At 44.7% G+C, this 13,285-nt stretch overlaps 1 protein-coding gene across 3 annotated transcripts in view; it reads right to left on the bottom strand.

Moving 5' to 3' along the window:
* The window catches only part of DHX35 (DEAH-box helicase 35), a 63,975-nt gene that overhangs the window by 34,034 nt on the left and 16,656 nt on the right, over nucleotides 1–13,285 (bottom strand). For all 3 annotated transcript variants that reach the window (XM_019509783.1, XM_019509784.1, XM_019509785.1), the window contains 4 exons: nucleotides 10,803–10,961; nucleotides 6,816–7,026; nucleotides 6,128–6,252; nucleotides 4,997–5,051 (listed from right to left, as the gene is read on the bottom strand). In XM_019509783.1, the coding sequence (XP_019365328.1) occupies nucleotides 4,997–5,051; nucleotides 6,128–6,252; nucleotides 6,816–7,026; nucleotides 10,803–10,961 (550 nt within the window). The remainder of the gene's footprint in view (nucleotides 1–4,996; nucleotides 5,052–6,127; nucleotides 6,253–6,815; nucleotides 7,027–10,802; nucleotides 10,962–13,285) is intronic.

The raw sequence follows: 13,285 nt of genomic DNA, 5'->3' as shown, positions 1-13,285 counted from the left end.
CTCTAGACAGACAAGGTTTTATAATTTGAGAGAGAAAAACAAATAGATTTTGGAGATGCTGAAGATCACAAAGCAAGAGGTTTTGGTAAAAGCATGAATAGGTATACTGCACGAGGTAGGAAGAGTGAATCTGTAAACCTGAGTAAGAGTGGGACAAGATGGTATGCAACACAAAAGCAAGGGTGGATAAGTAGGGACACACAGAACCATGAAGAAACTTGAAGATGACATACATTGGGGGAATTTTTTTTTACCTTGTCTTAATATTTTATTGTTTCTATAATTTTGTCTTTTATTGTACTCTGAGCCTTTTTGGCAAGGGAAGCATTTAAATGAAATTAATAAATGCAAATAATGCCAGGATGAAAAAAGCATTTATCTCCTCACATATTTGTAGGCAAAAAATCATAAAATGAAGTGAAATAGAGGACAATGAGTTGTTCAGTCCCCAATACTATCAACACATTTTAAAACTATAAATACCTTTATCAGCAATCTAAACTTCATTTAACATTAAATTATCTGCCCTTTACTGGCAGTGGCAAGTCAATCTACACAAGAATTTCTGGTAAAACCAGATCTGATGAGTGTTTCACAAAATGTCAAAATGTATTTTCTTCTAAGGGAAAACCTGCAGGATTGTTCATACAGGCAGTCACTCTGGAACTGAGAATGTTACAGTGAATTTTAAACAGAAAACACCAGGCAATTCAAAAGTTATGGTAAAATTAACTATTACTTTGCCACTCTCTTTGTAAGATATCTAGGTCCTACTGTAATTAATTCCTTTGCTCAGCCGCAACTTTAACTACATACTTACCAAACATGTCTCTCACTTTTAAATTCATATGGTTTTATCAGTTTAACTGCAACAGACACACACACTCTTCTAAACTAAGTAATAGTGGCAGCTGCTCTATTCTGCTGAAAGACTGTAGGTAGCAAACAGAAATTTTTTCTGCACCTCTCTTGGGATCTGCCCCAAAGCACAGGGTTTTTGCCAGAACAGCAAGGCAGTGAACTAAACCTGTCTGTCTCCCTAAGGTGGTTTAGTAGCATATTTACACCTGCATTACATGAGCCAACTTCATAGCATTGGTTCCAGGCTCAAAATGGCTGCTAAGAATCAATTTGCTCACAAATGAAAAATCCTCTCTCCTTTTCTTAGTTAATGGCTAAGAACTAAGAATTCTAACAAAAAAATGCTTTCCAAAAGTAACCAAGGATAAGTGACTAAAGAATTAGTTTACAGTTTCTAAATTTCACACCCTTCAAAAGAATGACAAACAATTTAACAAGCATGTTAAATCTTGGGAAAATTACAGGTTTCTGGTACTGGTACAGTGTAACACAAAATGAAAGACACGTCCAATGCATCAATTAAGAACTTCAGTGCAAGGTAATTTATTCATATGAATAAATGCATATTTAAGTGCCTATTTTTAGGCTCTGATCACCTTAGTTTCCGGAAGCTATTTTCTAATAAGCATTTCATATGATTGCAGTAAACAGGAAGGGAAGACCTGCCACTGTGAGTCAGAGTAGTCCGCCTAGAACAGTATCCCATTTCTGACAATGATGAATAGGAGCTGCTTCAGGGGAAAACTTCAAAAATTTTCTAGAGCATTCAGTTGTTTCATAACGGCTCCTTTCCAAGGCACATTCATTAAAAGCTAGTTTAAAAGTTTATGGAAAAATTGGGGAATTGTGGCCTCAACAATTTCACGGTCTGATGGCTGGGAAACTGGATCAGTGGACGGACCCAGAGAGCGGTAGTTGATGGAACCAAATCAACGTGGCGCATGGTAACCAGTGGCATCCCTCAGGGCTCCATTCTCAGACCTGTACTCTTCAATGTGTTTATAAACTATCTGGACTCTGGTGTTAGACGTGGACTGGCTAAGTTCACTGACGACACCAAGCCACTGGGAGCAGCTATGAGGAACAGGTCACCCTAGAGTACAGGCTGGCAATCCAGGCCGACCACAACAGGCTTACAAGGTGGGCGGATCAAAACCTGATGGCATTGAATGAAAAATGCTAGGTGCTCCACCTTGAGAGGAAAAACCCATACCACACTTACAGGCTCAACAGCACAACACTTGCTAGTAGGGCTGTGCAAAGCAGCACTGATCTGCTTCAACTTCCGTTTCAACAGAACAATGTTTCATTTTGAGTTTAGTTTCGTTTCAAAAGCACTGTTCTGTTTTGTCGAAACAATTTTGCTGTTTCAATGCTGTATCGACATTTCACCCATAGGCTATAATGGGGAAACGTGAAACTGGAGGAGCATCCTCCTCCTGTAATCGCAGGCAGATCAGGGGCCCACACCCCAGAGGTGACTGGCAGAGCCCTGCAGCCCTCTCAAGGGTGCAGGCAGGAGGCTGTCACTGCCGCCTGGGGCCGGCGCTGGAAGCTGAGCCCAGCTGAGAGAGGCAGCACACAGCCCTGTCACTGCGCTCCACTTACCCCACCAGGCTCATTTTACGGGGCTGGGAGCCACTGGGCACTGAGCCTGGTGGAAGGAGGGCGCTGGGCGCTGTGCCCCAGCTCCCTCTACCGGGCTCAGCTCCCAACAGCTCACAGCCCCATGGAACTCAGCCCGGTGGTGGGAGGTGGAGCACAGCACTGGCTCTGCCCACCTCCTGCCACCAGGCTGAGCTGCATGGGGCTGGTGGAGCCAACTGGAATGCAGCCCAGTGGCAGGAGGCAGGTAGAGCTGGTGCTGTGCTCAGATTGGCTTCGCTAGCCCCACGGAGCACAGCCCACCAGTGGGAGGTGGGGAGAGCCAGGGTTGCATTCCCCCCCAGGCTGAGCCACATGGGGCTGCGGAGCTACATGGGAATACGGAGCCACTCAGAGCGCAGACCTGGCTCTCCCCTGCCTCCCACCACCTGGCTGCTGCTTCAAAACTCAAAATGTTTCAAAACTTTCAAAATGTTTTGGCTGACCTCATTTTGTTTTGAGGCTGTTTTGAAGCCCTTTGTTTTGTTTCGATTTTGCCATTTCAAGCTTGAAATGAGTCAAAACAAAACAGCCAGTGAAGCTTCACACAGCCCTACTCGCTAGCACCATGACTGAAAGAGACTTAGGGGTCATGACTGACCACAAGATGAACATGAACCACCGCAGCCAGCAAAGCAAACAAAACTCTGGCTTGCATCTACTGATGCATCCCCCAAGCAAGACCCAGGAAGTCATCCTCCCACTTGACTCGGCCTTGGTGAGACCACAGCTGGAATACTGCCTCCAGTTCTGGGCTCTGCAATTCAGAAAGGAGGTGGAAAAGCTTGAGTGCAGAGGACAGCCACGCACATGATTAGAGGACAAGAGAGCAGGCTTATGAGGACAGGCTAAGAGCCATGGGACTCTTCAGCCTGGAGAAGTGAAGGCTCAGGGGTGACGGTGGCAGCCTATAAGTACATAAGCGGTGTGCATCAGGAACTGGGAGAATGTCTGTTCACCAGGGCACCCCTTGGGAAGACAAGGCACAATGGTCAAAAACTCCTGGAAGACCATTTTAGATTGGACACAAGGAAAAACTTCTTTACTGCCCAAGTTCCCAGGGCCTGGAATAGACTCTCCTGAGAGGTAGTGCAAGCACCTGCTCCGTATACTTTTAAAAAACACTTGGATGCCTATTTCGCTGGTATCATTTGACCCCTGGTGACTTCCTGCCCCTTGGGCAGGAGGCTGGACCCAATAATCTTGTGAGGTCCCTTGCAGCCCTAACATCTATGAAATATACCCTTTCTAAAACTTCTGGATGCTTAGGGTTTTTTGTTGCTCTTGTTTCTGTTTAGAACAGAGGTGGGTAAAATAGGACCTGCAAGCCAGATCCAGCCCACCAAGAAATTTTATCCAGCCCATGGCATGTTCCCTCACCACCACTTGGGCCAGGCTTGAGGGCAGCCAGAGCTGTGGCACGAGCAGCTGGTCCCACTGCCCCCAGGCACACAGTGGAGCTGGGGCAATATGGCAGCCAGACTCTGCTTCCCAGCAGCCCTGAAAGCAGCAGCTCCTTCCAGCTGCTGCTACCAGAGTTACCACCACCACTGGACCCAGCCCCACTACCCGGGCACCTTGGCCTATCCATCTCACACACTGGACAGAGCAGGGTCTCCATGGAGACCAGCCCAGGACCCATGTAGGTAGGGCACGTTTGGCCAGGAAAATGGAATGGGTCTGTGGGCAGGCAGGGAGCAGCAGCTGGGAGTGGGATGGGTGGTAACAGATCACAGGGTGGGAACAGATAAGCAATCTGCACCCTGCACAACAGATTGTGACTGGCCCAACCCAGGAGGGGGGCAGAGTATATATCCATGACCTGGACTCCCCTGCACCCACCCCAGCACAGGCGCATGCAGGCAGCCCAGTACAGTGTAGCTGCACAACAGTGCAGTCTGGCAGTGCAGGACAGTCCTGACAGATCACAAATGAATTAGACTGCCCCACACTGCTGGGCTATGCTGCTCCGCAGCCACACTGTACTGGGTCTGCCTAGATGTACCTGTGCTACAGTGCAGGCAGCAGGGGCCGGGTCACAGGCATATGCTCTACCCCCATCCTGGGTTGGGCTGGCCATGATGTGTTATGCAGAGAGTGGATCGCAGATCTGCCCTGGGCCCTGGCCCCATGCTGTCACCACCCACGATCCCAATCCCAGCGCAGCCTGGAATCCCATCTACCTGACTGAGCGCACCCTACCCATGGAGGCCACTTAGGGAGTTTTGGTGAGCTGTTGAGGGTGGAGGTTGCCGACCGAGAGCTCACCAAAACTCTGTAAGCGGCCCTCCAGCCTAAATAATTTCCCTCCCTGATTTAGAATCATCTTAGAAACACATCAAGAGTGGACCTCACTCTTAAGTGTTCTCTTTCCAAACAGTATTCTCTAAAAGATGCCAGATTAATACCTGTTTAAAGAACGGAAACATGGATTTTGACTTATTCCTCTGTAATGTTACTATAAAAACCTATGAAAATGTAGCAGCCTTACCTCCTAAAGCATACAGCAATTCCAAAGCTTGCACCATTGATTGTGCAGGGGGTGGCTATGAAATACAAAGAAAAACAACTTTTCAGATTATCACTGACATAGTAATTCTGTGAATTTTCACAATAGGAAAGAACTATAAGATTCCTTCTCTCATACAAAAGGAAAAACACCCCAGTAGCACCAGGTATAATCTTTCATTATCAATCCCATCCTTTCTGTATGCAGTCCTTTCCATACCCTTTTCAATACAGAATGGAGGGAGAGTTATTACATTACCTCATCTCCTGAACTGTTACAGCATAATTGCTGTGATGCTTTCAAGACCCTATGAGCACATGAAATAAAACCAAACGAAAAACAAACTTGCACTGTCAAAGAGCTATTCCATAGGGAACTGGAACAATTTCTTTTTAAACTGTCTTACTTTAAATGCTATTGTACTGGGTGGTGCATATCAATGGAAATATAACAATAGGAGACATTACAAAAATTGAATTTAATAATTGTTTGCTACAGCTAATATAAATTAAGCCAAGTAATTTTTATTCTTCAGATTTCTTTTCCACAGCTTAAGTGCAAGGCAGCTATAACTGTACAATATTTGATTAATCCTGAGGATTTTCTTCTTTCTGAGCAGCTCTTTTTATAACAGCTATTCTTGATGAGAGTAAACTCTCAGGTCTTTTCTGTACAACAGGATAAAATAATGGAATTTCACTAGAGCTGGAAAAATAAGAAACAGCTAATACTGCTCACTAAAATGGGATGTAGTCATCCAGGACTCTTTCCAAAGTAACAGAGCAACTATGGTGCATGGACCTCAGATTGTTTATAGAGCACTTGCCTGTGATCCACAGGGAGAAAACAGGCACACACTACTGGATCATCTTTCTTGTTTCCCACTGCTTCTATAAGTGTCCAGGATCTTTATTGCAAATAGGAGCCTGGATATTTGTAGATAACAGAAGGAAACAAGGAGGAGCCAGCCAAGTAAATATGCTAATACTGTAGCTGCCACAGAGATGTTACACAATTATAAAATGGGTACTGATTAGAAAATGACTAAGAGTCCACAGCCTGAAAAGTCTGACCACCCGAGAAGCAGATTTCTGAAAGGAATCCACGACTTACAGAGAGGAAGGGGAACCTGAGCACATTGTCAATTCCCAAAGCTTTCAACTGCAATATGACGGGTGACAGGTTACTCCGCTGCATTTCTGGAACAGTGGACTGTGGCAACTTCTCAAAGTCTTCCTCTGTGGCGGATGAAGTAAAAGCTCTTTGGAATCAAGTTTCAGAATCAAACACTCATTCTGAGCCAATGTATTTTCTTTGCATCCCATTTGATTTTCACATTGTTAAAGTGAGTGAAATGCTTTAGAGGTACTCACTATACTAAAAATTACTCTAAGTCAATGTAAAAAGAACAATATTTAAACTATTTTTCTATTATTAATTAAAATAAAATTGACTGGAGACCACAACCACCATCATTAACAAGCCATTTGTTATCAACATGGAGTGTTTTTAAATCATAAACTAATATAGCCAAAGATCTATACAATGAAAAATGCAGGGCATCTTATTATGATACCTGAACATTATTAGACATTAGTAAATTAATTACACATAAGGCATGTGCCTAGTGGTATGCAAACCCCCATAGGGCACAAATGCTTTCCTGCTAGAATTAAATCAACAGCAGTCTGAACCTCAATGAGTATATTTTAAGACAGTTCCTGATGTTTGCAAAAAGAAAGCAGTAAAGCTAAATGCAAGTCACAAAACAGCAACTTCTCCTGTGCAATACATCACCTACCTGTGTAAAGCCTATAACATTTTCCAGAGCGGTTTCGGCCTGCACGTCCTGCTCTCTGATTAGCTGATGCCTTTGACACTGGAACAACTACAAGGCATTCAATGGCTGTTTTGGGATTATAGGCCCGAAGTTTCATAAAGCCACAGTCAATCACAGATGAGATCCCATGAATGGTAATGGATGTTTCAGCAATATTGGTGGCCACAATCACCTAGAGACACCAAAGGCAATCAAGTTATTTGAGTTCCAATTTCCATTCAAGTCTGCAGTCGCAGCCCTAGGCCTCAAATGGGAGTCACCTGAAATAATTCAGATGTGTCATCTACAAAAAATATACAGGAAAGCACAGAAGTAATGCACAGGTGAAGCTGTTCACGTGATATTAAAATAGATATATAAACTGCTATATTCTCCCCATAAAAACCAAGGGAAACAGGTTATCTATACAACAAAAAAATTAAACTAACTCTACATATACTAACTGCTATCAGATAAACAGAAAACCACAAAAAATTATTATAACTGAAGGAAATGTTAGAGAGAAATCGTCTGCCTTTACTTGTAACAATAATAAAAATGGAAACAGCTGATCTCAAAGTAGATAATATCCATAGGAAGTTAAGGTCTTGTCAATTTTTTTTAAAGCAGCAAAAATGTTATGGCAAAGCCGAGAGAAGTATAATTTTATGTCATTTGAAACAGCAACATATTAAAAAATCCTTAAAGTTTGAGTCAGTGGTGTACTAAGGAGGCAAGAGAGGTAAATTTCCAATTGTCCAACATCCTCCAATAGGGAACGAGCAACTGTAATAATCAAATCCACAAAGAGACAAAAACAATGGTAACTCATCCCCTGCAACAGGGTGGATAAAAATCAATGATTTTTTAAGTTAAAAAATCAGATTTTTTCATTTAATCATATTTTTTATTAACATGCTTTAAAAAAAAAATTAAGATAGTTTTAATTTAAGATAAGTTAAAGTTCAAAGAGATCATCATGGAATAGGGATTATAACTTCTAATTATATACTATTTGAAACAATATATCCACGTAAACTTTTTAGAAGTTTTATAAATAGGTCACAATAGGCCATGGACTATATTAGGGGCCCAATCTCATAGAGTTCCCAGAGGTTCCTCTATACATTAGTAAAGACTAAAGAAAACCACTCTACCCAATGGGACTCAGTGCTCAGTCTAGAAGATCCCATTAATCATCTCAATGATGCTGAGTTTCAGTTTCTAAACTGAAGATTTGTGTCTCCAGAGATCACAGACTGACAAAGTTCTTTGGGTAGATGTGATATCTTTTGTTAGACCTACTAAATAGTTAGCAAAATTGTTCTTGGCAAGCTTTCAGGCACAAAGGCTCTTCTTCAGGCATAGGGAAAGTTTGTTGCCTCCACAGATAACATCCTTATGTATATTGAGATGAGAGATAACAGATCTAATTACTAGGCCTGTGCAAAACAGCTAGTATTTGCTTCAGATTCAGATGCAGCTGATTCAGGGGACATGCAATTCGATTCAGCGATTCAAATCACCATCCCGAATTGATCTGGCCAAATTGCCCAGGCCAGGCCCATCCCCCTTCTGCTCTCCCAGCTGGGCAATGGCTGTCCCACCTGCCCCAGCTCCCAGCCCTTTAAAAAAGAGCCCAGACTCACTGGGTGCTGCCAGGCAGGGGGGCAATCCCTGATGCCCCCACGCTGTGTGGGAGGCTCTGCACGAGCCCCGCAAACCCCCCTGCTCCCCTAGCCCCCCCATGGCTGCCCCACCCGCTGCGGCTCAAGCCCCCACCAAGAAAAAAACAAACAAACAAGCCCCGCACCAAGAAAACCCCCACACTCACCATTCCTGCCCAGCGGGGAGGGTGATCCCTACTGCCCCATGCCACATGGGGGGCTCTGCATGAGCCCCTCAAAGCCCTGAGGCCGCTGCAGGAGCCATGAGTCCCAGGGTTTTCCCCTTTTTCTTTTCTTAAAGGGTCAGAGCTGGCCCAGGCAGGGCACCCATGAGGGGTCCGGGGGAGTCAGGGGGCTCGTGGCAGAGCCCCCCATGCAGCATGGGGCAGTGTGGAGAAGCGGGGATCACGCCCCCGCCCAGCAGCAGCCAGTGAGTGGAGGCATTTTTTTAAAGCAACAGGAGCTGGGGTGGGCAGGTGGAGGTCACAGGGACTGGGGGAGCAGGCAGGGGATGGGGCCTGGCAGAGGTCCCCCCATGGATTCCTCCCCCTACTTACCCACTCTGAGTCCAGCTGCAGCCCCCTGGGACTGTCCAAATCATCAGATTTGGAGACCTTTGAATCAATTTGGACCTTTTAATTGGTCCCGATTCAATTCGGATTCAGAAATTCAGCCACCGATTCAGGCCGAATCTCCTCCAAATCGAATCATCACCCAAAGCTTCGCACATCCCTACTGATTACCCACCCATCAGCCCTATTGTCTCTCTGCAAGTTTGTGTACACACAGTGAAGTCTTTATCTCTCTCTAAAAGTGCCATTTCAAGAAGTTAAATAAAAAAAAGGCTATCAAACAACAAGAATGCACTTTCTGTAGAAAGCAATGATTAAATCAAGGCTTCCTGACCAGTGATTTAAATCAAATCCACTGGGCCCTGCAATGCTAACAATATTTCCCTTCCAAACACAGGCCTTGCCTATGCAAAAACACCAACTGCCCAATTGCATGGTAGCTCTACTTTATAGCATGAAGTGATCGATGGAAGCTAGCTGGAGCCAGACACTCATTGTCAATGAAAACAAGACAAGTTTTAACTCTTTTTAAATGAAATTTTACTGCATTTACCCAGCCTATTACTAAGTCTTGTTTTACTGTTAAAAGATATCTGTATCAGTATGGATTTCAGAAAGAAATGCAAGAAACTGAAGCAGACATCAAGAGCAGAGTATTGCAGAGAAGAGACTGAGAAGCTTGAAAAGAATGAAGATAAATATGGGAGCCAGTGTAGCAACTAGAAAGGAAAACTGATCAGGCAAACATGAGAGAACTTACTGTAGCTGTAACATTTTTGACAAACTGAGAAGTAAGAAAGAGCCTAAAACCATAATAATTTGCAGTAGCAGGAACTGCTAATAAGTCCCTCATTATTGATAGCACTTGCCATCTGAAAAGTGACCTGCAGTAATACTTGACACAGAAAGGGTGCCCAGATCCGTATCAGAATTTAGTACACTGTAGAGATGGGCAGATGTAACAGGTTGAGAAGCCCAAGTCCACACAGCTGGAGGTAAGACCCCTTTAAAATTCTAAGCACTTGACTCTGCCTCTTTGAGCTATGTAAGTGATCCTAAAAGAAAACATTTGGTTCATTCTGGCTGGGAAAGAGACCAGAGCTCCTTAAGAGAATGGGGCTCAACAGCTCCCAACAGAGTCAGAGTTAGTGGAGTAGGACAGCAGTGAAATAGCTGTGGGTTGGAGGTTGCAGTTCAAAGACCGGAAGAGGACAGAGGCCCATGTCACAAGTATAGATACGTGTGCATGGTGCAAGTCTCCTACAAAGGCAGGAACCGCTAGTGAAAGGGTCAGAAGGAAACAGGGGCAAGGGCAGCAGCCATTGACAGGTGCATTTGTAGAGCAACAGCCCACATGAGAGTGGCTGAGGACAATTGTTACAACTGAACTACTAGGAAACTACAGGGAATCTATGATCACCGGGAATGTTTAGAAAGATGCTGAAAACACAATGCAAAGTATACTACAAGCAACTCAGTGCAGATTATATTATGGGGGATCATGGGAACTTTTTTGCTCCAGTTTACAATTCTTGGGACATAACTGCTTGGAAAAAGGGACTGAATAATGTATCCAGACACCACCAACTTGGTGGTCTCTAAGCTGACCATATAACAAAGGGCAAGATACAGCGTTTGATCTGAGCCCACAAGATACTATTATCTGTAAAGAGTATGGGAATCCCTCTGAATGAGAGGCACTAAAGCAATATTCTAAGTAGCAGCCTTACCTTTCTGACACTGTGTGAAACCCTCTCAAATACTTTCATCTGCTCAGAGGAAGGAAGCCCAGCATACAAAGGGAGAACACGGAGGTGTTTCTTCATCCCAGTACGAGAAAGGGCTCGAGCCTGTTCTATCAGCATAGAAACAACAGTTTCTACTTCCTCCTAGAAAAGTACAGACAGACCAAGAGAAATTTAGCTATATCATCACACAACTAAAACCCGTGTAAGAGAAAGATGCACAAAGAGTTCATCTCCAATGCCTTGTACTTCAAACACTTTGAATGTTATGTAAATCATTTAGCTAACTTGGACAATATATGAGGCATCTATTGAACTAAAAATAAATAAATACATGACCGCACACAATATAAACGTAGGCTGAATTTCGAGTTGAGGAGGGAGAATATAGTAGTGCTCTCAGGCACTTTGAACAATTTCAGATGTCAAAAGAGAGATGCCAATCAATCTAGACTGAGCAGAACTTCATGTTAAGACCACCTCTTAGATTTGTTAACCAGTAAAATAGTTAACAGAATACATATCTGAACTGTTGGTCAACTTCAAATTTAAACCCAATTAAAATTAAGGGTGGCATTTAATTCCGTTAAAAAATTGATCATGGCTGTCTGCAAACTAAGGCAGGTATCACCATATCAATTACTCTCTACATTTTAGAAGTTATTTTAGCAACAATAGAAACTACAGCATTTTTCTCATAAAAAGATCAGTCTTTAGAGGGTCAGTTTTCAGACCCCTTAACACAGGACCAGATTGCCAAGTTGCCACAAACCAACCCAGTTCAACCACTGAAAGAAAAGCATCTTATCTGAAATATAATGCTTTGCTAGTCACCTTCATTTTCACAGGAAGCAAAACACATTGCACTACTAAACAAGAAATGTAGCATGCAAGACAACAATGCGCTTCCCTTACCCAATATTGGGCAGCTTCAACTAAACTACTTTATTACAGGACCACTTAGAACAACCCACTTCAGATGAAGGTGCACCTTGTGCTCAATACATATGCAGATCCAATCTATCCTTGAAAGTTAATTTGTACTAAAATACAATAGTGATTCTGGAATAAATTCGTGAGTAGAAAAAGTAAAAGACAATGACTGTAGCACAGAATTGCTATCTGAAGGGCATGCCAGAAGGAATCAGCACTAACAAGTAATGATTCAAATACTATATAGCTGCTGGCTCTATAAAGGTGTTGCTCTATAATGCACTTAGAGCAGTACTTCCCAAACTTTTCCTCAGTGTGATCCCATTTATGATCCCATTTCCTCAGCATGACCCCATTTCCTCAGCAAGTCCCCTCACTCCCAACCCACAGCCCCCCATGCCTCCCCGGGTGCCCCAGGGCCAGGGTTCACAGCACCCTGCAACCCTTCAGTAATACCCGAGCCCCAGCTGCCGCTTGTGGGAGGTGGTGGCTGCTGCAGTCAGAGTGGAGCACAGAACCCAGCTCCCCACTTCCTACCTCCACTCCTTCTATTGCACGGGGCTCTGAGTGGCACACATACAGCTCCAGGCACTCGCATGACATTGGGAGAAGCCCCATGATGGAACCAGCTGCCTTCCCCACCCCCTGCTGTGCAGATCCCTAGATTCAGGCAGGAGTGGAGGAAGTCCCGTTCCCTGATTCCCAGCAGTCCCAGGACTTGCACAGCAGGGGGCACAGAGGGCAGCCAGCTCTGTTGTGTGAGGCTTCTCCCAGCGACATAGAATTGCACATGCCACGCGGAGTCCTGCAAGATACAAGCCGGCTGGCCTGTGCTCTCCTCACCACCACATGCAGAATTGGCTGGAGCCGTGCACTGCCAGGTGGCAGTGCTTGGGCAGCCCATGACTGCCCCAAGCACCTGTCACCTGCTGCTGCCGCCAGCGGCAAGGGCTATGCCATGGGGCGAGGAGTGTGTGGGAGTCCTCACACCCACACCCTGCCCACCTGAGCTGCACTGTCCCACTGCCCCCCTGGGGTTGGGTTCTATGCTGACACCAACCCCAGCCCCATGCTCCCACCCCATCTCCTGCTGGAGCTCCCCTCTGCCCACCCCTGCCACTTCCCCACCTGGTGCCAGGAGCGAGTGGGATGCCGTGGGAGGCAAGTAGATCCCCCAGCAGCAGCAGCAGCTGCCACCCTGCCTGGAAGCTGCACAGTTAGTTGGTGGGTGCCAGTGGTCAGATGAAACTGTCTGGCAGGCTGGATACGGCCTGCAAGCCATATTTTGCCTGGCTCTGACTTAAAGTGATTTTATTTCTCGCAACCCCAAATGGCGTTGCGACTCAGTTTGGGAACCACTGCCTTAGAGGGCGAGTAAAAAACATGTACAGTAACAACTAGGTTGAAGTTATACAGATCATGTAATTTTACAAGTACTTTAATTAACATCTTATAATTTAAGATATAAAATAAGAGCTTTCCAAAAGGAGCAGCCAGAGAAAGAGAAACTCAACTGGTTTTAAGACTGAACTTGA

Source organism: Gavialis gangeticus, unplaced genomic scaffold (assembly GCF_001723915.1).
Source record: "Gavialis gangeticus isolate Ggan-Ray unplaced genomic scaffold, GavGan_comp1, whole genome shotgun sequence".
NCBI lineage: Eukaryota > Metazoa > Chordata > Crocodylia > Gavialidae > Gavialis > Gavialis gangeticus.
The sequence above is the reverse complement of the archived record's forward strand: the minus strand, read 5'-3'. Positions and strand labels throughout refer to the sequence as shown.